Source organism: Armigeres subalbatus, chromosome 1 (assembly GCF_024139115.2).
Source record: "Armigeres subalbatus isolate Guangzhou_Male chromosome 1, GZ_Asu_2, whole genome shotgun sequence".
NCBI lineage: Eukaryota > Metazoa > Arthropoda > Insecta > Diptera > Culicidae > Armigeres > Armigeres subalbatus.
This window is the reverse complement of record NC_085139.1, coordinates 94,394,594-94,418,732: the sequence shown is the minus strand read 5'-3', so window position 1 is coordinate 94,418,732 and position 24,139 is coordinate 94,394,594. Positions and strand designations below refer to the sequence as shown.

At 41.3% G+C, this 24,139-nt stretch overlaps 1 protein-coding gene across 4 annotated transcripts in view; it reads right to left on the bottom strand.

The window, feature by feature from the left end:
• Window positions 1-13,366: 13,366 nt before the first annotated feature.
• Window positions 13,367-24,139, bottom strand: part of LOC134202727 (glycerol-3-phosphate acyltransferase 1, mitochondrial) — a 99,930-nt gene continuing 89,157 nt past the window's right edge. For all 4 annotated transcript variants that reach the window (XM_062677737.1, XM_062677740.1, XM_062677733.1 and 1 more), the window contains 5 exons: window positions 15,712-16,182; window positions 15,354-15,649; window positions 14,613-15,285; window positions 14,230-14,557; window positions 13,367-14,158 (listed from right to left, as the gene is read on the bottom strand). In XM_062677737.1, the coding sequence (XP_062533721.1) occupies window positions 13,983-14,158; window positions 14,230-14,557; window positions 14,613-15,285; window positions 15,354-15,649; window positions 15,712-16,182 (1,944 nt within the window). In that variant the 3' untranslated portion in view covers window positions 13,367-13,982. The remainder of the gene's footprint in view (window positions 14,159-14,229; window positions 14,558-14,612; window positions 15,286-15,353; window positions 15,650-15,711; window positions 16,183-24,139) is intronic.

Genomic DNA, 24,139 nt, shown 5'->3' with positions numbered 1-24,139 from the left:
CCAATTTTTTAGAGTTGCTGATGTAAGAATGTAGGGGAAGGATGGTCAATATGCGCCCCCTAAGCAAATCTCCTAATTAATTGGTGATTTTGTCCAGAACAGTGTAATTTCGAAATGTTTATCAATAATCTAGTATATCAGTCATTATCCAAAATAAACGACGCTGGACAATATGCGCCACCCAAAAATGATAATCAAAATATTGCAATATTTTCCACTGTAACAGTTACACTTTTTCTTTGCATAAGATAAGAGGCAGCCTTATACATACTTTAAGGCAGTCAATATTTTGTACTAATAGGACAGGGCCAAAGGTGCTGGTTGAAAGAGATGGCGCCACAACATTTGTAGTAAAATTAATTTTCTTGTATGGACAAATTACCCGTTCTCACTAACTACGCGTCTCAGCGATATGTGACCTAGGTGGAAAAGCTACAAATATTTTTCTGATTTTTTATACCCTCGTTGCATTTTGCAACTTTAAACAATAAATGAGATCTGATTACAGCTCCATACTAAACTCGAGCGATTTACTACAAATTTCTTTATGACTGCTCTCCACCTAGAGTGTACAAAAGTAACATTCATAACTTACGCCATTCAACGACAGTTGTCACTGCTGTTTATGCAAAATCACATTGATATAAATACGCAGCATCGCCACCTCTCGCTTGATAGTGCCAATATCGCAATTTATACCAGCAGGAGTACTAGTGTTGTTGAAATGATTTGAAAGGGCCTCAAGCGGATTTTTAGCTAGAATGCCACTGGTCTCGTCCTATTATAATGAGGAGAAAATATTTTTTATCTGAAGAAAAAGCATTGTTGACGTAAACACCGAAATTGCATCAGAAAGAGCCAAAAAAACCTTTTTATTTAAAAAAAATTTAAACACAGAGATTTTGACAACGTTTTTTCGTGTGCAAGCCGTTGCAAATATTTTTTGGCTTCAGCCGCTCACGATTTTGAGACAAAATTTGAGTTAATAACCAAGAAAACGTGGTGGCGCATTTCATACATATCTCCTCTAACAAACTCCGGTCATCCTCTTGCCTGCCATACCCCATCACGAATATCTTCCTCTTGTTTTCCATTTTATTGTCATCCTCATATGTCATCCTCTCGGTGTTGTCCCCATAAAAAATGTTCGTTTGTCCCGTTACAGAAGTGTTACATCGTCAAGAATGGCAACTATGTGAACATCAGCATCGTTATTACTTAAGCACCTTAAATTCCCTTCCTTTCCTACTGTAGGGGAAGTATAAAATGCGCCACCACCTTTTCTTGGTTTATATTCCAAATTTTGTCTCAAAATCGTAATCAAATAAAGCCAAAAACCATTTGTAAGTCGTAAAACGAGAAAAAGGAGTTAAAAATTCTGTATTAAAAATTTAAAAAATAAAATTTTATTTTGGCTCATTCTAACGCAATGTCGACTTTCATGTCCTCAATGCTTTTTCTTTAGATACAAAAATATTTTCTCCTTATCACTATCAGTGTGAGACATTGACTAACGGAAATGATAGAGTTGACACTTATCTTGTGCAGAAGAGTTGGAACATTTTGGTGAAAAATATTGGAATATTTTGATTTTTTTTTTGTTGGCCGATATTGCCCAGCATCGTTTGTTTTGGATTGAAATTTTCAATTTTGGAATAACATCGTTTTGTTGCAATATTGATAGCTTTTTATGGGAATTTTTGGACCATATAATGACTGATATGTTAGATTATTTATAAACACTTCAAAAATACATGTTTTCGGAGGGAATCACCATTAAATTAAGTGATTAGCTTAGGGGGCGCATATTGACCGCATCTCCCCTATTATTGTATTCCGTAACCAAATTGCGCGTCTATCGGTTCCTCAAAACTAACATTAGAGCACAAGAATCATGTAAAATTGTAATTAAAACATACTTTTGGCTCCGTAACGCTTAACGGCAAATGAGCCTTCCAAATAAACGATTAAAAAAAGTCTGCTTGGTGGATTAATAAATGTTTGCTTTGCGAATTCCTTAAGCCTCTATAACCTGCATATGTTCCAATAAGTAGGAAGTAAGGATTATTAAAAAGACCAGAACATTTTTAAAAATCCCTGTTTTAGAAATTTTAACAATTTTCTGACAGATTAAATGAACCTACGCAAATAAAAAAACAGATCCAATAGTACATGTGTTACCTACAAAACAAATCCAGACTTCTTTGTTCATTCATCGATCATTCAGTAATTTGCGTTCGATCATTTAGTAGTTTGTCAATAACTCATTTCAGAAACTGAATTTCAAAATGTGTTGTATGATGGACTTCTAGTGCGAAGGTTTTTCTACAATGCCTAATGGTTCGTTGTTTGAATTCCACTATTAACGAAGTTACAGCTATAGTTTCAGTAACTTAGACTAAATAATAATGAAATTCCAATCATTTAGTTTAACTAGCGCTAAAACTCCGTTATTAGTTGAATTCTAACAACGAACTATTAGGCAGAGTTGTAGAAAAACCTTCGCACTAGAAGTCCACCATACAACACATTTTGAAATTCAGTTTCTGGAATGAATTATTGACAAACTACTAAATGATCGAACGCAAATTACTAAATGATCGATAACATCCTTGCTTTCGAGTATCTATTATTTGAAAACGGCTTAGATTTCTTAGTCACGAACAAAAATTATACGCGGTTTTTACAGTCAACTCTGTGTTTCGCCATTGGCGTATTGAAGTCCTCAACTGTTTCCATTCTTCTTTACAATTGTATTTCCTGTTCAATTCAAGTTCCATTTCAAGTGGTATCCAACCGTGTAAAAAAAATGTCATTCATTTCCCATAGTTTTGGGTTTTGGGACTGATAGGGACAATGGTGTCGACATTTTGTCCATTTCGCTCGAGACTTACGCTGGTTTAAATGAGATATTGCGGACAATCATCGCCGTTTTTGCTATTTGGCGTCAAAACCAAATGTAATCAAGCCGGCTGGTGGAATAATTCTGGTTGGAAATGCAATATCTGAAGATTTATAACGATAAATGTGCTCAACCGTAGTATAAAGGGCCAAGGTTTGAGCCGTTAACCCTACATTGCGTTTGCGTTGGCTGATTCAACTGTGGTGTATTGTCGGCGTAGCACCAACTTAGAATTTGGAAGTCGAGACTTCCGAACCGAACTTTCTTCCGAAGTTTTATCTATCAAATTAATTGATGCGTTGTTTAGCTCATCTTTAGGAGAATCCAGCGAACTACTTCCGAAGTTGGGAAAGTCGCCTGTATCTGGAGAAAAATCCAACTTCGGTATAAAAAGCGTTCTAACTTTATTCCGGTATAAAAAGCGTTCTAACTTACACGGCAAAGTAATTCCGTACGGAACATCCTGCCCCTAGTTGAAGCGTCGCGGTTCAAGAAAAATACTCATGATCAGGTTGGCCTTGGTGTTCCTTAATTGGTAAAACAGATAGCTTAGCAATCGATCGGTAGAAAGTTTTGCCTTCGCTGAAAACGTCTACCACACTGACCAGACTGTCGGGACCAGGATAGACTTTGGTAATACGACCGAATTTTCACTGCAGTGGCGGTCGGATCTTGTCTTGCAGAAGCACGATCATCCCAGGTCGAACGTTGGATGCGGCGTTCCAGTTTTTCTTCCTTGGTTGCAGGCTGTACAAGTGATCGTAAGATCAAGTCATCCAAAATTGTTCGCGACGTGGCTGCAGATGTTGCCAGTGGCTGAGCCGGACGATCTTTATGTCCTCATAAGGACTGTATCGAAAATAAGTTATCCACTTTCAAAGTGTTGCTACTCAGAAGCTCATGAAGGTATTGGTTTGTTTTACCCTGCATTCGATGTATTCATATATTTGGTTTCAAATCAGAACTTATTTGTTCGTTGAAAATTTGTTGTTTCTGATGTATCGCAAATTGAAAGCGATATTGAAATTCGAGTTTTGGACACATGGCTCCGTAAGAAGGGCATCGAGATGGATAATTTGACCAAGCAATTCGCTATCCACCCCAAATGTAAAAATTCATGGTCAACAATCTTGGAAATACTACACGTTAGCTAACCTATCGGAAAAAGAAGAAAATCAAAATCAAGTTGTTAATTCCATTACCAACTCTCCACGAGATCAGTTCAATAAACTTTTGTTCCTGTTTCAACCACTGTGTATTGCTAATTACAAGAGGTTATGGGCGACTCACGAAAGGATACAGTTCACGGAATAGTTCCGTTTTCCGGGACTGGATATGAAAATTGGAAATTTCGCGTGGAGATATATTTGAAGTCCGTTGAGCAATCTGATGCAACAATCATGGACCCACCAGTAGCTGCGGATGAATTAGCCAAGTTTCAAAAAATGGATAACAAGGCAGCGAACGTAATTATTTCCTTCATTCATGATGACCTTCTGGATCTAATACGCGAGAAAACTACGGCAAAGGAAATCTGGACCGTTCTGGAGAATGCGTATGCCAAAAAGTCGGTGTCCTCTCAAACGTTTGTCCAGAAGCAGCTCGCTAGGCTCAAGATGGCAGAAGGATCATTGATCAAGGATCATATGAAGGTGTTTGATGAGCTGGTGAGACAACTCAAGTCAGCTGGCGCGAAGTTGGAAGAAGGAGATATGGTCTCTCAATTATTTGTGACATTGCCAGAATCCTACGATCCACTAGTGACAGCGTTGGAGAATCTCGAAGAAAAACAGTTAACTCTGGATGTTGTACGTGAGCGATTGATGGCAGAAGAACTGAAGAAGTCCGATACAATTGTGGATACGGGTAAACAGAAACCGGCAGCCTTCGCCGGATTCAAACAGAAGCTACGGAAGTGGTAAATGCAAAAGACTGTCGTGTCAAGTTGCATGGAGAAACCAACGTTACCACGGAAAACAGAGCCGTTGCTGTCATGGTTGGAAGAAAAACAACAAAGGATACCCGTAGTATGATAACATTCAAGCAAGATTCCGGGGCGAGTGAAATGAGAAGAAAGTATTCAAGTCATTTGAAAAACTGGAGCAACCTGTCGTTATTGGTGGGGCGAAGAATGACCAGTCAATGACCGCATGGTATAAAGGTACTATATTTGCGGTTTCAACCATCAAGGTGTAGCAATGACCATTTACGACGTGCAATTTGTGCCGAATCTATGTACAAACTTGCTATCGATGAAGCGTATGACCAAGGCTGGTGTGATGGTGAGTTTTGGACCAAAATTTGGAGAAATAAAGCACGATAACTCGGTGATTGCAAAGTGCCCGCTAAGAGGCGATTTCTGCGTACTCGATGTTTTCTACTCTGTTGATGACTTGAATGGTAAGCTGGAAATGTGCGACGCACACTTCGTCCTTTGGAAAGGAAAGAATCCATTCTGTTGTTTGCGGTCCTATCACTCCTGTAGCCTGGGATGTTTCGCGGTAATTCGTCTCATTTGTAGATGATTTTACGCATTTTGCAGCCGTTTACTTATTTAAGGCTAAGTCTGAGGTTTCCAAGAAGTTTCGCCTTTATGAGGCAAAGGCAACTGCAGCAATGGATCATGCCATATCCAAACTCACGGTTGATCAAGGCCGCGAATATTGTTCCAATGATCAAAAGCGATACTATGAAGAAAAAGGCATTCAAGTTGAAACAACAGCCGCATATAAATCTCAGCAGAATGGAGTAGCCGAGAGATTGAATCGGACGATAATAGAAAAGGTGCATTCGATGCTGGTCGAATCAAATGCCTTTAAATCTTTGTGGAGCGAAGCGGTACTTGTTTCAGTTTATTTAATTAATAGAAGTCTAACACGTGCTATTGTTGATCGGAAAACCTCTGCCGAATTGTGGAAGAAACAAAAACCGGATTTAAAAAAAATGCAGGTATTTGGATGCAAAGCTTATGCATGGATACCGTCGCAGCAAAGGAAGTTCTGGATGTAAACATCAATGAAGAAATGGGTGTTTCACATCAAGGAAAACGAAGATGGAAACCCTGTCCGCTAAAAAGCCCGTCTTGTAGCTTAAGGATTACAACAAAAGGCTGGAATGGATTCTGGTGAAACCTATGCACCAGTAGCCAGAATGGCAACGATTCGGACCGTCCTGTCAGTAGCTGTTCAACGGAAGATGCATATTCAACAATTCGATGTCAAGACCGCTTTTCTGTACGGTGATCTTGAAGAAACAGTTTATTTGGCTGTTCCGGATGGCGTGAGAGCAGCGTCAAACTTGGTGTGCAAGCTCAGAAAATGACTTTACGGATTGAAGCAAAGGCCTCGTTGCTGGAATAACAAGCTCAACGAAACCCTGGTGCCAAATGGATTTACACGCTCAAAACATGATTACTGACTGTATACCTGTCTGTATGTCAAACAATCAAGGCAACATTTTCTTAATAATATATGTCGATGACGTTTTAAATTTTTGGTGTTGAAATCAATTCTGTACAGGAAGCTGAGAAGTTATTGTTCAAGAAATTTCAAATGACTGACTGTGATGATGTGAACTGCTTTCTGGGAATGAAGATGCAATATGATAAAGCCGAAGAAAGACTGTATTTTTCGCATGAAACTGGCATCAATCGCATTCTAGAAAAAGCGCCAGCAGGAAAATCTAGACCGTAAAGAGACGGAGCAACTGTACCGCGTGTACTGTACGTAAGGGCCACGTGCCACAGCCTGATATGTGTAAGGGCATAAACGGGAACCTTCTTACGAACGAGCGTGAGGTGATCCAAAGGTGGCGGCAGCACTACGAAGAACACCTGAATGGCGATGTGGCAGACGAAGATGGCGTTATGGTGATGAACCGGGGAGAACGCGCGTAGGACATAATTTTACCGGCTCCGGATCTCCAGGAAATCCAGGAGGAGATTGGCCGGCTGAAGAACAACAAACCTCCGGGGTTGACCAACTACCAGGAGAGCTATTTAAACACGGTGGTGAGGCACTGGCTAGAGCGCTGCACAGAGTCAGTACCAAGATTTGGGAGAAGAAAAATTTGCCGCAGGAGTGGATGGAAGGTGTCGTGTGTCCCATCTACAAAAAGAACGATAAGCTGCATTGTAGCAACTACCGCGCAATCACATTGCTGAATGCCGCCTACAAGGTACTCTCAGAACAGAAATGTCACGAATACAACGTGCCCACACATCATTTATTCATCGACTTCAAAGCCGCATATGATACAATCGTTCGGGACCAGCTATGGCAGCTAATGCACGAACACGGATTTCCAGATAAACTGACACGGTTGATCAAATCGACGAAGGGTCGGGTGATGGGGGCATTCTCGAGCCCCTTCGAAACCCCCAGAGGGTTACGGCAAGGTGATGATCTTTCGTGTCTGCTATTTCACATCGCTTTGGAAGGGGTAATACGAAGTGCAGGGATTAACACGAGTGGTACAATTTTCAATAAGTCCGTCCAGCTATTTGGCTTCGCCGACGACATAGATATTATGGCACGTAACTTTGAGAAGATGGAGGAAGCCTACATCAGACTGAAGAGGGAAGCCAAGCGAATCGGACTAGCCATCAACACGTCGAAGACAAAGTACATGATAGGAAGAGGCTCAAGAGAAGACAACGTGAGCCACCCTCCGCGAGTTTGCATTGGTGGTGACGAAATCGAGATGGTAGAAGAATTTGTGTACTTGGTCTCACTGGTGACTGCCGAAAATGGTACCAGCAGAGAAATTCGGAGACGCATAGTGGCTGGAAATTGTACTTACTTTGGACTCCGCAAGACGCTCCGATAGAATAGAGTTCGCCGCCGTACCAAACTGACAATCTACAAAACGTTCATTGTCCTCTACGGACAAGAGACCTGGACGATGCTCGTGGAGGACCAACGCGCACTTGGAGTTTTCGAAAGGAAAGTGCTGCATACCATCTAAGGTGGGGTGAAGATAGCGGACGGTAAGTGGAGGAGGCGAATGAACCACGAGTTGCATGAGCTGCTGGGAGAACCATCCATCGTTCACACCGCGAAAATTGGACGACTGCGGTGGGCCGGGCACGTAGCCAGAATGTTGGACAGCAATCCGGTGAAAATGGTTCTCGACAACGATCCGACGGACACAAGAAGGCGAGGTGCGCAGCGGGCAAGGTGGATCGATCAGATGGAAGATGACTTGCGGACCCTCCGTAGACTGCGTGGTTGGCGACATGTAGCCATGGACCGAGGCGAATGGAGCAGACTCTTATATACCGCACAGGCCACTTCGGCCTTAGTCTGAATAAATAAAATAATAAATAAACGTGTAAGAGAAGAATTCGACAACTAAGCCATATATAGAGCTACTGGGAAGTATTATGTACACAATGTTGTGTGTCAGACCGGACATCAGTTATTCTGTCGGATATATCGGGAGATATCAACAAACCCCTGGGGATTCACATTTCCAAGCCCTCAAGCGGGTAGCTCGTTACTTGAAAGGCACGAAAAATCTCAAACTTCAATATACGAGTAACAAGTCGTCAGGAGTTTTAATTGGATATGCCGACGCGGACTGGGCCCCTGGCAGTACAGACAGGGAGTCAGTAAGTAGATACGTTTTTTAAGTATTTGGAAATACGGTATCTTGAGCCAGTAGAAAACAACAAACAGTGGCCTTATCTTCTAGTGAAGCGGAATGTGGTGCTTTAAGTCTGGCTGTTTCTGAAGGCATATGGTTGAATCCTTACAGATTTGAAGATAATATCGATGAATGAATCGTTTACTATTTATGAAGATAATCACGCATGTATCTCAATGGCAAACAATCTTGAATGCACGGAGGCGAAACACATTGATGTCAGAAGTGGTGCACTTCTTGAGAGACCATGTCATCAATAGAAATATCAAGATTGAATCTGTTCCATCCAACAAGCCAGCAGCAGATATTTTCACTAAAGCACTTGATAATAGTCACTTGGACTGGCCGAAAATGAGATTTCTGATGCGTTTGCAAAGCGTTTTAGTTTTCACTCGCTGGATTTCATCTCGTAGTTCGATGTGCTGAACCACGAGTACGATGACCATCGTCGAACTTCGGAAGAAAGTTCGGTTCGAAAGTCCCGACTTCCGCATTCTAATTTGGTCGATAGTAACTCGGGTAAGTTGCAGCCAATATGGCTTTTAGCATATTGAGTTGAAGCACCATTTATGAATTGGGAATCCACCACGAGCCAACATCAGTTGTAGCTGGTGCTGTGCTTCGATAGCATCGTCGATCGTAGCAGTTCCTGATAAGACGTCGTCAACATAGCAGTCAGTCTTGATTATAGATTCGGGGTTGCTTATAGGTACTTGTCTTGATTATAGATTCGGCTTTCAGTTCAGTTGCGCTGTAGCTAGCATGGAGATGCTTCACAAATCATCCACTGTTGTCTCGGGAGTGTGTTGATGTAAACTGCCCAAGATTTCATAGTTCACGTATCAGCTATTCGAAATTTCAGCGTATTTGACTTATTACGCGTTAACTAGGGTAACTTAACCGCTTTAAACATCGATAGGATGCTTGTTCCAAACCTCATTTAAGTGCTTAGGGATTGAAATGTTTTAATTTTTCTTAAATTGTTTGTCGCTAAATAATTCGAAATATGTACATGCGAAAGTGCAATGCAAGACAAAATTTTCAAAACGACTTATCTGCTTTTGTGAACAAAGATTCAAACGAAGATTTGACGAATCTGATAGCTCTCCCACGCAAACCAATACCATCAATAGGTAGGTGAAAGGATTCCGCTACCTGTTGATGGTGTTGGTTTGCGTGGGAGAGCTATCAGATTCGTCAAATCGTCGTTTGAATCTTTGTTTACAAAAGCAGATAAGTCGTTTTGAAAATTTTGTCTTGACGTGTAAAAATCTTCGGTAATTATCAGGGGAACGACACCCAATTTTTTCACTATGGATTTTGACAGGTTCGCCTGTTCGTGCTTTTTTGGGTGATAAATTTATCCCCCAGTGTCAAATCACCCCAATACTGATTTATTTTGCAATAGTATGTGCGCAAATTTTGAATGTTTACGTTTTTACAGGAGAATATGATGTAAAACGCCCATTTCACTCAATAATGCAACATGATACAATCATGAGAAAATAGAGAAAAAATGAACGAACTATAAATTAAAACTATTTTAGACTCGATTCCATGCTTTAAACTTAAGAATGTTCAACTTATTTGCTCAATTCTTAAGAATGTTACTTGCGTAAGGTACTGTCTATGCCAGAGCTTGAAATATTCATCTTCATGAAGCAACTTCAGTCCGAATTTTGACAAACATCGCATGAATATTCAAAACATAGAATGACATAGTCAGACGACTACTCCACGAACTCATTCATTCGACTGTCACTGAGTGTGTTTACTATGTGCAGAAAAAAACATAATTAGCATTGTTTATGTTGATGTTTACTGTTGAAAGTGCATCGCGGATGAAAATCGGGTTCACTCCTGTGTGATAAATCACTTTACTCATTTGAAACGTGTTCAGATTTCAGATAATTTATCAATTTGTAAAAAGTGCATAAATATTCAATGACTAATATTCAACTGAATATTGACTGTCCAGAGCCGACTATGAATGTGTCGGAAGTGAACTGACAAGTGAAGAAGAATGGACTTCACCAAAAATTTTCGATTATTTTACACTCTGGTCTATGCCTTCGTTCGTTTTATATCATTTTCACCCTGGAAGGTGTTTGTGTTGCATTCGCAGTGCACTCGTATTGATGACTCAGAAAAGATGTGACAAAGATGGCGTAACTTGTCATCCCCGTGCCAACGATGTTATCGATCAATTAGGCTGTGAACCATTCCACGGATTCGTTAAAATTTCGTTTTAGTTAAAATTTGACAGTTCGATGGTTACTTCGCCATGGTTAAAAATAACCCTGCTCCGGAGCATGGTTAGATTTGACAGTTCGATAGTTAAACTTTGTTCGCGAGAAAATTGGCGCCAAATCCATTTCGTTCCAAATAACTATCAATCTGTCAAAACTCAAATGGGTCGGCTTAGGATTAAAATTTTAACAACGATGGGAAAATAACAATCGGAATGTCAAATTTTAACTAAAAGTTAAACGAATCGGTGGAATGGTTCACAGCCTTAGTAATCTGCGTTTTATCATTAAGGGGATACTGATACATTTACAGTTACATCAAACATCTGAAAACCGAAATACACCGCACCAAAGGTGCACGAGGTGATAATGCTAGAAAGAGACAAAAGATAGGAAAAATAACATGGTGTAGTTTCAGAGTGCTCGCGTTTTCCGGGGCACACCACTCGATACGGAGGCGGCGCACAACTGCCATTTTTGTTGATTTAGCTTTGCTGCGTCATGCGTGAAAAAATAAAAATGACAGTTCTGCGTTGGTTTCGTGTCGAGTGGTGTGCCTCCGAAAACGCGAGCACTTTAAATCTTGGATTCCGTGAGGAGTGACCTTAAGGTTTTCGGGGACACACCACTCGATACGGAAGCAAAGCACAACTGTCATTTTTATTATTTCACGCATGCTGCGACGCAGCAAAGCTAAATCAACAAAAATGACAGTTGTGCGCCGCCTCCGTATCGAGTGGTGTGCCCCCGAAAACGCGAGCACTTTGAAACTTGGATTCCGTCAGGAGTGACCTTAATTAGTTTGTCAATAACACATTCCAGAGGATACATTTTAAAATGTGTTCTATGGTGAGCTTCTAGTGCGAAGGTTTTTTTACAACTCTGTCTAACTGTTCGTTCTTTGTATTTCACTAATAACAGAGCTATAGCGCTAGTAGCTAGTAACTAATACTAAATGATTGAAATTTTGTTATCATTTAGTATGAGTTACTGCAACTGTAAGGCGCCAGAATAATAGAATTCCAACGTTGACCTGTTAGACAGAGTTATAGAAAAACCTTCGCACTATAAGTTCACCACCATACAACACATTTTAAAATTTAGTCTCTGGAACAAGTTCCTGACAAACTACTAAATGATCTAACGCAGATTACTAAATGATCGATAACATCCTTGGTGGTTACATAAACTATGAAATCATGGCCATAAACTCCCGAACGTTATATACACTGAAAATCTCTTCTTGTCGTAATGGGTGAAAAGCGCGTCCTAGGCTTTGGCATAACTCGCAATGAAAATTGATTCATCAACCACTTGGGATCCCCTTCCAAATATGTACAAGAAAAGATCTTGCACTTTGAGAAATGGTGAAATGTCACAACTGCTGCGAAATGCAAACTTGTAGAGTTCCCTGAACCTTACGCCACTGAACATAGGAACATTGGTTGCTGGCAGGTGCACTCTGTGCTGAGGTACAGCATTTGACACCTGACCATCCTCCGGAAAAAAATCAATTTGTTGCTGGAGCAGAAGTTGACGTTGCGTTTCGATGAGCAACTGTATGACTTCCTTCTAAACTTTGAAACCTGCATTTGATTGCTGACTGGGAGAGAAACTGACCTCCTGCACCAAAAAATTCCTCTTCAGGACCGCCTAAGAAGCGGCTTTGATTTGTTCCTCCTCCGTTTGGCAGTTTCTTATCCGGTAAGGGTGCGCCCTGAGATTTTCTTCCTAATATTAAAGAGATCCTGCCGATTGACCGCGTTGTCTTCATAGTTCCTCCAGCCTGGGGGAAGGAATTCCGCACCAGCGGAAGCCTCAAATCGCTGCTGAGCAAGAAGGTCGTATGGCGAAGGAAATGTCGATAGTTTGCTTTTCGCACAATGAAGTAAGCGCCTTAATGCTGGCAGTATCATCTTTTATCACGAGGACGCCCATCATAGATTACCGAGTCAACGTTTTGCATGATAAGAGACACATTGCTCGAAAGAAGATTTAACAATGTTGTAACAATGTCATGTGGTGACTTTCATTGACAAAGTCTTATACTGATTTTAATATCTTAATACTGATTTTTCGAGTTTAACTAGCGGGAAAATTTTACGAATTTCAATCTAAAAGAAAACATGCATCACGGCTGGTTGTTGTTCGTACAGCTAAGACAGAACAGTACCGACTTCAACAGAAAAAAGCATCGTACACACTGTACGATTACCACGATTAGACAAGCGAAGAAAAAATTCAACAAAGAAGAAAAATAAGCAACATGATTATAATTAGTAATAAAAGTTAGTGAAAACTAAATGAATACAAACCAGAAAACAAAGAATAACTCTGATACGAACAAACAAAACGGTGGGAAACGAGAGTAGTAAAGAGGTAACAACAACCGTATCGAAACAAAGTGAAATTCACTCATAAGAGATAAAATAGGAAGCAATTCCGAGAAACGTCGAAACGAGCGAAAATATCAGAAATAAAGATTATTTTAAAAATTAAAAAAAAAACTTGTTTCAAATAATAGAAAGAAAGGACTCTTCTTCAACTGATCGCGAAATAAGTTTCTCTGTTATGGTTTACTCATATAACTATCACGGATAACGTAGTTTATGTTTCCATCTTTTATTGTGCGCAGTTTGCTCACTTAAAGACTATTATTTGGCGAAAACTTCTTACTTGTATATTATAAATCATATTCCAAAGTGTCCGTTTTTTCGTCCTCTTTAAAAGGAAGAACTTTGTAGTATGTACTGGCTATTTAACACAATCTCGTATTTGGTAGGCGAAGGTCTGTCTTTATGGTCCATTTTTCTTCGGACTAAATCTAAATAATAATCGAGGTCGTACCAACTCACTGGATAATTGAGCAGAAAGTTTAACAAAAATGCTCTCCCACGGCATCTTCTCGAATCCGAAAAGATAATAATTGCTGCCTAATTAGTAGTTCAGTTACCTGCATTGGCTTTCCAGCATCATCGAAGGTCACACTGTTCACCACGCATTCATTCATCGCATTCACACTAGTTCAGCGGGGCCAGGGTAGGAATCGGGAAATGTTGAGGACACGTTTGCGGAGCGTCGTATTGCAGTCTCGCGATCTCTCATCGGAATATGTAACCACAACGCATCGAACGTTGCATCTCGTACTCTACTAGGATTTGTATTTGTTTGTCCATGGAGCGATGCTAGATCGGAACAAACTGCTCTATTGAATGGATTATCGACTGCACTTCGGCCTCGGAGTCGCAATCCGGTGCGAGTGACACGGTCCGTACGCCATTTTTATTCGTAAGTTCGATGGCGGATCGCTTTTCGAGAACCTTTAGACAATTCCGCACTATGTCAGTCGATACGCTTTCACCTACAATGGAAAAGATGACCGATTAGTGATCCATTACTATTCGCTCCAGTTAGATTTTATCGATCACTTACCATACTTGCACTGGCCTTGCTCGACCCTGCTGGTAATTTCTTTAATACACTGCTTGATGAATTCCCCTTCAAGCATCGAGTTGCTATTGAGTAGCAGATTCAAAGAGCTCGCAACGGCTGCGTACGTGCTGGTGTACGGTGCCAGCACCGATTGGAGCACTATCCGATCGCAGTGCTTCTCGGCTGGTAGGAACACTCGAACCTCATCTTCCTGATCGAGGTGGTCGTCGAAGTAATCGTCTTCACTATAGCTTCCGTCGTCCAGTTCGTCCAGTTCAAGGTTCGCCGCAATACGTCGAGCACGGTGCTGGTCCTCTGTGTATTCCACCTGTAAAATATTTACGTTAGATCGTTCAACAGATCCAGAAACTTGAGTTCTATACCTCCGGTTGCAGAAGCAGCCCCATGATACATAACCTATCAAAACAGTCCTGGAGTAACGTCCCCAGACTTTGACACGGTTTCGACAGGATAAATTCATACATCAACAAATCACAAAACTGCAGACAGACATTGAAGAGGTCTTGTCGGCCAATACTGACGTCATCGGTGGATTTCTGTTGTTCTCGTAACCGCTGTTCCATCTGCCGCTTCAACAAACTGGCAACGGTAATCACAATCGAGTCCAGTGCAAAGTGAGGAGCCAAACTATTCGAATAGTATGCCAGCTCAATCACGTTCGGTATCATGGTAACGGGCTTCAAGAACAGTTGGGAACCTCGCTTTTCCTTCGTGACTAGTCCTGGTTCCAACAGATCGGCAGCGTATTTGATAATGTCCTCGGAAGCCCCGGTAAAGCCGATATCGCGTGAGGTAGTGTTCAAGACACTGCGCAGCTCGTCTAGCGCTTCGGTGAGCATCATGAGGGGTGCACCGTCTCGGAAGCGATTCAGCAGCAAGAAGGCCAACGCGTTGGTGGTCATGACAGAGGTAGCTTTGGCGCAATCATACACTACGTGGCGGGCAATGTTGTCGACCAGAGTACGGAGTTCCTGCTCCTCCTGGACGACATCCGTTCCGAAAAGCGACGATGAGGATGGTTTGTGCTGGAGGCGTCTGTAATCGAAACACGACCAAGATATGTCACAAGTGTAAAATGTTTTGCAATTAATCATGTTACAAACCTATTCTCGGGTGTAAAATTTCCATTAGTTTCCGACTTGCGTAGCGATTTGACCAGCTCGCTTAGCGCGAAGGGTTCGTTGAAATCGATTCGCATCAAACCGTAGCGGGCTTTCAGTACCTTCATGATTGCGGACACAGCCGTAGAGAAACTTTCCGGGACTTTCTTCTGACCAAGTTGTTCGCGAACGAAGTTTCCGTCGACCAGTTTTTCGTAGTTGATAGATACGGGAACCAGTAAGGCGTCTGAGATGCTCCTATTGTTGAATGCGTCCACTATGACCGATAGGATTCCACTCTGAGGGTTGAAGATTCGGTTAATGTATACCTATCTTTGATAGGAGCGATTTAATGAATTACCTTTGGCATACAGGGCTTTCCTGTTCTGGTGCGACCACCTTCGATGAAGAATTCGACATTATGTCCAGCAGTCAGCACCTTCTGCAGATAGGTGTGCAAAATTGCCCGATACACGTGGTCCTTTTTACCGGTCAGTGGATCGATCTTTCGCTTGATGAAGAAAGCACCGTCATACCGGAGAATGTTACCGAACACCGGAATACGCAGATTATCTCCGCCAGCCACCATCGGACAGCGAATGTCGTGGTTCAACAGGATGAAGCTCACCATGATGTAGTCCAAATGGGATCGATGTAGCGGCAGGAAAATCAATGGAGCGTCGGGATTTTTGGCGATTGCTCGCTTGATCATATCCACCTGACCGGCATGGGCGGCCACCCCGGACAAAAAGCACGGAAGCAGCTTGTACAGAACCCAGGAGGTAATTCGCAGTGCCATATCAGACAGTTTGGAACGCATACCGGTTAATACCTGTAAGTAATCAAGAAAATTAAAAAAAAAAGATCGTTGATGAACAGCATCCTACAATTTCGGTGTCTTTCTTATATGTAAGAAGTAGTAAACGATCTTTGTTGGAGATCAAGTGAGCTTGAAGATCAGAGGTGGCATTACGCATCTCGATTCGAACTAAACTCTATCCAATCGAGCATGTTTGGCATTACGATTAACTGATCGAACATTGGTCCTTCTCCCCCGCTCCTGAGTACCCGACCGACTGAAGTATCATTGGCCCTTCGAAGCCAAGCTCCATTTTGGGAGATCCCTTGATACGACCTAGACGGTGAAACGCACGTACAGTCCCAAAGAATCCAGTTGATTATTTTATTATCGTCACATTTCGAAACTCGATCGAACAATCATGCAACGAGCTTCTGTCGCAACAAATTTCCCCAAAGAATAGCGTGGCTGTTGAATACAAGCAGAAACTAGTAAACAATTAATCGTAAATCAGTAAGAAATTCAGCGTCCGTTCATGCTGTTAATAAGAGTGCTCATACTTCAAGAATATTGGCAGTAAGCAAATCACAAAGTCAAATCAGAGCATTTGAGCAACTGAAGGAAGAGGAACTGCGGGTATCTTAGAGCAGGATAGAATTTTATCTGAGCAGCAAATGGAAGCTCTCAGGATCCGGTGCTAAGAGTTGGGGCACAAGTCCTACAACTGTAAGGGCCCAGGAATGCGATAAGGCACCAAAGTGCCTCATCTGCGCCAGCAAAAAACAAGCCTGTAACCAACTTATGGGTGGATTTTCGCGTCCCATTGGAGAGACTAACAAGAAGAAGCCGTGCAAGAAACACAGCTGAATCTTAACCATTATGCAACTGCCCCCTCTAGGAATCGAGGACCAATGTCGCCCTCCTGTCCGACCCGTGTACGATGTCCCTGTCTCCGAGTAGCACAACGTAGCAACAAATGATTTGGTTGCAGCAACTTAAATGTAACCAAATTTTGTTGCATATGGGTTACTGTAACTTTTCTACAGTATGTGTGCTGCTTGGGCGATAACGGCAATTGGGTGGCGAACAATTTCGTGATCTGACCATTCAAACCGAGCAATCGTCGCGGCTCCCACGCTTCGATGAACGGGTAGTACTCGCTCAACTCACTCGACGCGGAGCTGGGCGGTGCTATCCGCTTCCCCGGTTCGAAGCGGAGCTGGTGCTCCAGTCGGCTCCCACGATGACGTAACCTTGGAGGTCCACGGGAAGTCAGTTCTCGAGGTAGAATACGCAGCACACGCGATCAGCACGGTGGCGGATTGGATGAGCGCTAGAGGCCTGGAGCTCGCTCAACATAAGTCGGTGGGGGTTATCGTTAACCACCGCAAGTCGGTTCAAAATGCAGTGATTCATGTGGGTGAAGTCGCGATCACATCAAAGCGAAGTTTGAAGCTCTTTGGGGTCGTAATAGACGACAAGCTGTCCTCTGCCAGCCATGTCGACTATGCGTGCAAGAGGGCTTCAACTGATGTTGCGGCATTATCGAGGATGATGTCCAACAGTTCCAAAGTGTGTGCCAGTAGACGTAGGCTACTGGCAGGCGTTGCCGTATCTATTCTTGGGTACGGCAACCCGTTCTGGGCGAGAGCTCTGGGGGTAACCAGTTACCTGCGGAAGCTGGAGAGCATGTATCGCTCGATGTGTCTCAGAGTGATACCTGCCTACCGCATGATATCACACGATGCAGCCTGCGTGATAGCGAGCAGTATGCCAGTCGGGATGGTCATCCGGGAAGACGAGGAGCGTTTCGAGCTACGAGGCACCAAAGGAGCTCGCAAATGCATCAGGGTGACTTCGGTTGCCAGATGGCAGCGCGAGTGAGGTATCTCTTCTAAAGGTAGGTGGACCCACCGGCTAATGCCTAATATATCGAGCTGGGAGGGCAGACACCATGGGGAAGTTCACTCCCATCTGACACAATTCCTGTCAGGGCATGGCTGCTTCCGGCAGTACCTCTAGAGTAGAGTGGGGCAAGAGTGCGCGTGGGGTAAGAGTACGTTTTCGATTTTGAGGTAATAAAAAAGATAAACTAGCAGCATTGCATCAGTTTGACAGGTATTCTGGCCAACTATTATCATGTGTAAATGTAAACGATTTGAATAAACAACAAGGGAGATATGGAGTTAGATAACTTTTTGGTCATTTTGCTAAAAATAATTGGATTTCCGCAACTAGTATTTCATTACCATATATACGTTCAATCAGGTGAACATTATACCATTTCGATAACCTATTGTATAGAGTACTTTATGGTACAGAACACCAATCCGGTTGGTTTTCCATGAAGTCAAAACCATTACTTGAATAATTTTTGGGACTGTGGGGTAAAAGTACGCAGGAACCGGTGGGGCAAGAGTACGCATATGAATCTTCAAGTTATGATGTCAAACCCGTATCTCCGGCCGAAATAAGACTTCTTCCAAAGTGTAAAGATCCACAACTAAGAAAAAAAGGGCGGAATTTGAAATTATCACAAGTTTTTAGGATAAGTTGAAGTAATTCGGTGTTAGAAAGGACTTAGCGAACAAAGCACTGAAGCGAAATAATGAAATTGTATTAGGACTTGTTGTACACCAAAACATAGTACGAAAACACAATTTCATCTAAATGATAATTTCATTTAATCAAAAGAAACATTCATAAATTACGTAACGTTTAGCTGGGAGGGGTTGTGAGATGTGTGACGATCTATATAATTTTTAGAGGATTCATACAAATAGCGTAAGATAGGGGGGGGGGGGGGGGTGATGAAATAGCAAAATTTTACGTTACGTCATAAGTGGATTTTCTTTAAGGAAAATGCCTTTGAATACGCCACGCGAAACCTGATATATATTTTTACCTCTGTAGTTTTTGTATATAAAAAAAAATGTTTTTTTGTGCACATTTCTAGGACCCCCTCCTCCTTGAGGAATTACGTAATCTTTAAACATTCCCTAATATATGCTCATTAAACATCAATTAAATGTTATTAACTCTTATTTGTGTTAATATATACTTAAAGAACATGATTGGATAAATGCGTACTCTTACCCCACCCGATGCGCACTTTTACCCCACCGGTGGGGTAAGAGTGCGTTTTTCACTTGTCTTGCAATAAGGGTTCTACTAAAACGAATCTCAATAATTTCAATATTTTTTCCACTGGGCAACATAAAGGAAGAGTATATGAATCATCGCCACTGATTTGATATGCAGAAGCTTGCTTTATAAGGGCCACATGATCGATTGAAAACTAAGTGCGTACTCTTGCCCCACTCTACTCTACAGGTTTGGACACGCGGAGAGCCCCGTCTGCCCTGACTGCCCAGGTGTTGATGAAACTGCAGTGCACACACTGTTCGTATGTCCTTGTTTCGACATCGAAAGAAGAATTTTGCTAGACGTTTGCTGTCGGGACACAACCCCGGATACCCTTATCCGTAGCAGTTGTACTCACTTTTAGATTGCGTTTTAATAATGAAGTTGAAAATAGAAACTAATTAGTCGAAAATAACATTTTGATCGTGTCACTTTAAATTGCCACCAAAATCTTTGCAACATGTTTAAAAAAATCCAAAATAATTCAAAGAAATATCACATGGTAATTAATATGCATTAAACATTCAGCATGAGTGAAAAATTGAGAAAATGTAAATCGTGTAAAAACAGAATCCTGTGTAGGAGTCATTCACTCACCCGTTTTACTCCGGGCTACCGCGTTGTTCAAAAGAAGGAAACAATTACTTTTTCGCCTCATCCCAAGCAAATGCGTGCTTTAAAAGAAATCATTTACTCTTCCACCTTACTCTGCGAAAATGCGTGCTTTAAAATAATGAGGCATTCACTCTTTCGCATTATTCCGGGCAAGCGCGTGCTTTAAAAGAAGGTGTCATTCCTGAGCAGCACACATGTTGTAAACTAGTTTACATTACTGAAATGCAATCGTATTTAGTCATATATGAATTCTTCTTCTTCTTCTTGTTGGCATTACATCCCCACACTGGGACAGAGCCGCCTCGCAGCTTAGTGTTCATTAAGCACTTCCACAGTTATTAACTGCGAGGTTTCTAAGCCAGGTTACCATTTTTGCATTCGTATATCATGAGGCTAGCACGATGATACTTTTATGCCCAGGAAAATCGAGACAATTTCCAATCCGAAAATTGCCTAGACCGGTACCGGGAATCGAACCCAGCCACCCTCAGCATGGTTCTTGCTTTGTAGCCGCGCGTCTTACCGCACGGCTAAGGAGGGCCCCTAATATGAATTACTGCAACAAAATCGGTCTGATTTGTGCTGCTAGTGTTTACTCCACCACTTTATTCCGGGCAGATGTGAAGGAAGCATTCACTCTTGCATTATTCCGGAGAAGCAGATGCTTTAAAAGAAGGTGTCACTTACACTTTCGCATTATTTCAGGGAAATGCGTGCTTTAAGGCTCTATAAACCGTAATCAATCCGATAATGACGATGATTTTATTCGAATCCACACTAATACTAATAAAGTTTTGAACTAAATTCAATTCTTTGGGGCTATTTGCCGACTTACCTCCATCATAATATATTCATGGCATTTCCATATTAGTTTTTCACTTATCCAAATTTACAATTACTGAGGAATTGCAGGAAAAACGCTGAAAACTGTCTTTTTTCCTGGGCCGGCATTCGTATTTTTATCGAACGCATACTAACTCCGAACGTTCGGAGCAAACACATACACACGCACTTGATTTTTCCCACTGTTTCCTTGATTTAATCACTCCTAAAACATATTCACTAACTGAGTTTCACATTTTTCTTCAATATTGACTACCAATTAATTCACTTCGCGTCCAAAAACTGTCGAAAACTGCTTTCCAGAAATCCAAGTGAGAGACAAATTTGACGACCGTATTGTGAACGCAATAAAATGCGGAAGAGTCAAACTCACTAGCGCAATAGGTGAAATGGTGAGTACAAAATCTACGCGATGCAACTTCATTCAATCCGAACAATACAATGTATACGCCAGCCAACACGCAAACAAAGGTGTGCATACACGAGAAAATAATCATCTCTTCACCGTTGCCAGATTTGTTTAATTGAAAAAATCATTGCTGTTTGCCGGATTGAACAAATATACCAGAAATAAATATTTAAACATGTTATGTAAGCTTCTGTTAAATTCCAAGTGGTGAATAACAAATTTTAAACCGATAAATACCCATATATTTGATACACCGTGAACATGTGTTATGATATAGAATAAACATTTCGTCAAGTCTGGCAACATTATGCATCAGCTGGCATATTTTTAACACCCCATTTCCACCCACCCCAGTTGTAAACAAAATTTATCTATCGCTGCTGCACTTTTCCGTACCAATTGCCTCACTATTGCAAACAAGCGATACAGTCATTAATTCTCAAAACATTGTGATGGAGTCTTGAGCCTTAAAGGAGGAGGCATCCACTGTTTCGCAATAAGAGCCCCGCATACATGGGATACGTTTGCGTTGCATTTGACAGTTTTCTCATGGGAAATGTGCCAAACACAACGCAAATGTATCCTCTGTGCGGGCCTTTTTATTCTGGTTTTAAAAGGTGTCATTTACTCTCCCATCTTATTCCGGGCAGATGCGTGCATTAAAAGAAGGAGAAATTCACTCTTTTGCATTATTCCGGACAAGCGCGTGCTTACAAAGATGGTGTCATTTATTCTCCTACATTTTTCCGCGCATATGCCGGCGCTTCCCACAGGAAACGACGCACCGCGCTTTTTGCTATTCGTAGGTATATCCGATTCTTGTTCTCCGCTGGTCTATAATCATCGTCTCTGGCATTCGCGACTTTGAGCGCTCCCGATTTAAATATTAGGATAATTGTTAGCATATGCAAAAGTAGGGGAGGAGGTTCGGTTGTGAGCACCGTTCGGTTATGGGCACCCCTATGTATCTTTTGACAGATAAGAGATGCTGTCATTCTGACAACCGTCATTTGTTTGCTTTAATAGCATGATGTTTTGTGCTCAATATCAAACCGGATGGGCATCTCTACTTTGAACTAGAAACGTGCAAGAAAAACAACACGAAAGTTTTTTTTGGCCTTTTTCAAAGAGTCATAAATAGGACGAGACCAGTGGCATTCTAGCTAAAATTCCGCTTGAGGCCCTTTCAAATCATTATAACAACACTAATACACCTGCTGAAATAAATTGCAATATTGACACTATCAGACGAGAGGTGGCGATGCTGCGTATTTATATCAATGTGATTTTGCATATACAGCAGTGACAACTGTTGTTGAATGGCGTAAGTTATGAATGTTACTTTTGTACACTTTAGGTGGAGAACAGTCATAACGAAATTTGTAGTGAACCGCTCGAGTTTAGCATGGAGCTGTTATCAGATCTCATTTATTGTTTGATGGAGCTACAAAATGCAACTAGGGTATGAAAGATCAAAAAAATATTTGTAGCTTCTCTACCTAGGTCTCATATTGCTGTGATGCGTAGTTAGTGAGAACGGGTGATTTGTCCATTCAAGAAAATTCATTTTACTACAAATGTCGTGGCGCCATCTCTTTTAATCAGGACCTTTGGCCTTGTCCTATTGAAGTGACTTAACTTAAAAAGTGGGTTCTAATGCGTATTTACACAGTAAATTTAATCTTTTTTGACGCCTAATGTCGATTGTCATCAAAATTCTAGCGCGAAATTTTTTTTCCTTCACGTTTCAAAAAGGCTGCGAAAGTCGGTTGTGGGCACCTTTATTGGTTCGGTTATGGGCACCCTCATTTTATTGATAAATCATTCAATATCGTTTTAGTTGTCCCTTAACTTATTTTTAATAACGTTTTCATGCAGTTTTTATAATTATTTTGACATTATTGTTCGAAATAATGAGTTTATTTAATATTTTTGTTCTTTGGGCATGTCTGGTTATTATACACACACTTTTTGGAACAAAGCGTTGACCGATTTGCTTACAACAAGCATTCGACGGGGAATGCTTTCCCATTGTTTCCTATTGAAAATTGGTCAGATCGGACAATGGGATCAAAATTTATGGCCAAAATATTATTTTTTGACTGTGATGCTGATGCATACCAATAAAACCAATTGAATCCCATTCACCTAAAGGGCTATTTTAGACCTTTCTTATGTGATTTTTTTGAACATCCTCCTTAATGCACCGAGGTAGGCATCATCATTGCTAGGTGAATTGATTTGAGTTTTTTAGCGTCTCCTTGCTTTTAGAATGAATAAACGATTCCTTGTCTTTAAATCTGGGGGATTTTTATTCATGCTTCTTTATTTTTAGCTAAGTTTTCAAGGGTGCCCACAACCGAACCACAAAATAAAAAAATGTCCAAAAATGTCAAATTTTCTAAATTGTCAATATTTTTTTTCCAAATCGATGAAATCATACTAATTTCTTTGCTAGTAGTGAGGTTATACGTTTAGCCTTCCATTGCTATGCAAATGACGACATAAGATCAACCAGGGCCAAAGTTATGGACCAAACAAAAACGGTGCCCACAACCGAACCTCCTCCCCTAATAATTAAAATTAGAGCGTAATATATTTATATGATTTTCGGTGTAATGGCCTTTCAGGGTAGTGGGGTATTCGGGGTAGTGGAATATTCGGGGTAGTTGACTGTAGGGGTACTGGCGTTCGGGGAAGTGACATTCGGGGCAGTGACATTCGGGTTAGTGTCATAGAACTCCAAGAAACACCTTTCTGATGACCTGTCTTTGACATAAGTATCAATAAACACCAATGAAAATCGACTTTTCGAATTTTTGTTTTTGATGCCAAATGTTTTAGAAATGCATGAACGTCAAGAGAATGGAGACTTTCCAACCGCTTGAAAGGAGTCTTCCGAGTACCTCGAAATGAGGCATCCGAATCTCTTAATAGGAGGCTTCTGAGCATATTGAAGGGCAGCTTCCGAGCCTCTTG